The 1,969-nt window shown below is 33.9% G+C and overlaps 2 protein-coding genes across 2 annotated transcripts in view; one reads left to right on the forward strand and one right to left on the reverse strand.

Moving 5' to 3' along the window:
* The window catches only part of LOC115033843, a 7,266-nt gene extending 5,314 nt beyond the window's left edge, over positions 1-1,952 (reverse strand). The window contains exon 1 of the mRNA XM_029488263.1: positions 293-1,952. Within this exon, the coding sequence (XP_029344123.1) occupies positions 293-1,441 (1,149 nt within the window). The 5' untranslated portion in view covers positions 1,442-1,952. The remainder of the gene's footprint in view (positions 1-292) is intronic.
* LOC107884694 (choline transporter-like protein 1) overlaps positions 1-1,969 on the forward strand; it is a 14,876-nt gene that overhangs the window by 5,794 nt on the left and 7,113 nt on the right. The gene's annotated exons all lie outside the window — the stretch shown is intronic.

The raw sequence follows: 1,969 nt of genomic DNA on the forward strand, positions 1-1,969 counted from the left end.
CACTTTTACTGTCTTAAAAGGTTATGACAGACACAAAAAAAATTTAAAAAATTTAAAAATAACACATCATTGTAAAATTAATACATTAATTATCTTTCCACTCAGAATCTAAAATGTAAATAATATAATTGTGTGATTTTTTTTTTTTATTGGTCTTAAACTCGACAAATTGTGTTTATTAAGAAATGAAATGTATGTATATACTCAGGAAAAGGACAGAAAAACAGTAGTTAAATAAATTTTTTTGGACCCCCCCCCTTGAATAAAATCCTGGTTGCGCCACTGGTATGATGTTGCGGATTGATTGGGTGTCAGGTCCTAATGCTTCTCCGATTTGTTGAGATATGTTGTATTTTTTCCTCATGTCATCATATTTTCGGCATTCAGTAATAATATGTTTTACTGTGAGGTCCACTCCACACATTTCACATATGGGAGGATCATTTTTTTCCATAAGATGCCTGTGTGTGATGAAAGTGTGGCCTATTCTTAGACGATTTAATATAGTTTCCTCTTTTCTATTTAGTCCGGGGTTTTTCCATGTCTGTATGTTGTTTTTTATTTGGTTTAACTTTGTATGCTGGTTTATCCATTGTATGAGCCATTTTTGGTCTAGGACTTGTTTGATTTGTTTTTTTTTGTCTTCATATGTGTATATATTGAGTAGTGGGGTGTCTGGGGAGGAGGCAGCTTTTGACGCTTCTAGGTCTGCTTTTTCGTTGCCTTGTATGCCGCAGTGTCCAGGAGCCCACATATAACATATATCCATCCCCATACCACTTGCTTCATATGTTTTTTCTTGTATTAGTTTGGATATGTCGGATGGATGTGTTATGTTTTGTATTCCTGTGATGCTGCTGAGTGAATCACTGATTACGAGGTAGTTGTTAGGTGTTGTATCTTTATTTTGTATTATGTGCAAAGTCGCATTATATATTGCCAGTGCTTCAGCTGTGTAAATTGAGCATTCGGGGGGTAATTTGTAAGTTGTGATTGTATTTTCTGCTACTATTGCGATCCCTACACTGTCTGTTGTTTTAGATGCATCAGTGTAAATATGTTTTCTATCAGGGTATTTTTGTATTATTCCTTGGAAAAGATTTTTGTAGATATTAGGATTTGTGTTGTTTTTTTTATATTCTGTTATTTCGATGTTTGTATTGATTTGCATTAACCAAGGAGGTATGGTTTGTGGTTCTCTTGGTACTATTTGTTTTATATTTATTTGTAGGTCTTCTGCTTCTTTGATTGTGTTGTCGATGTATTTGATTGCTGGGTTGTTCTCATTTTTTAATGTTCGGGATGCATAGAGTATATTGTTTTGTGTTCTCCTTATGTCGGGGGGAGGTTCATTTGCAATGTTTCTTAGACTCGCTATTGGGCTGGATTTGAAGGCTCCAATTGCTAGTCTTATGCCGGTATTTAGAGGCACATCAATCATTTTTAGGTGTTTAGGATTGGCTGTCCTGAATATTATTGAACCGTAATCAGTTCTAGACCGGATTAGTGCTCTATATATTTTTAGTAGTGTGGAAGTTTCACCACCCCATGATGTATGTGAGATAATTTTTATTATGTTGAGTTTTTTTGTGATGGAGTTTTTTACATATTTTAAATGTGAGATCCAGTTTAATTTGGTATCAAAAATTACTCCCAAAATTTTTATTTTATTTTGGTTTGGTATAATGTTGTTATCTATTTTTATCTGGAGTTTACCTTGTTTTCTTTTTTTTGTGAATATGATGCTTTGTGATTTTTGACTGGAGATGTTGAAGCCCGTTTTATTAAACCATTTTATTATGTTATTTGCGCTATTTTGTAGTAAATGTTGTACTGTGTTTAGGTTGCTGCTTCTGCAAAGTATGTTAAGGTCGTCTGCGAATAGATTTGCAGTTACAGGAGTTTCTATTGTTTTGACAATGTCATTTATTGATAGGAGGAAGATCGTGACAGCTAGTGACGACCCTTG

The sequence above is a fragment of the Acyrthosiphon pisum genome, chromosome A1 (genome assembly GCF_005508785.2).
Source record: "Acyrthosiphon pisum isolate AL4f chromosome A1, pea_aphid_22Mar2018_4r6ur, whole genome shotgun sequence".
NCBI classification, from domain to species: Eukaryota; Metazoa; Arthropoda; class Insecta; order Hemiptera; family Aphididae; genus Acyrthosiphon; species Acyrthosiphon pisum.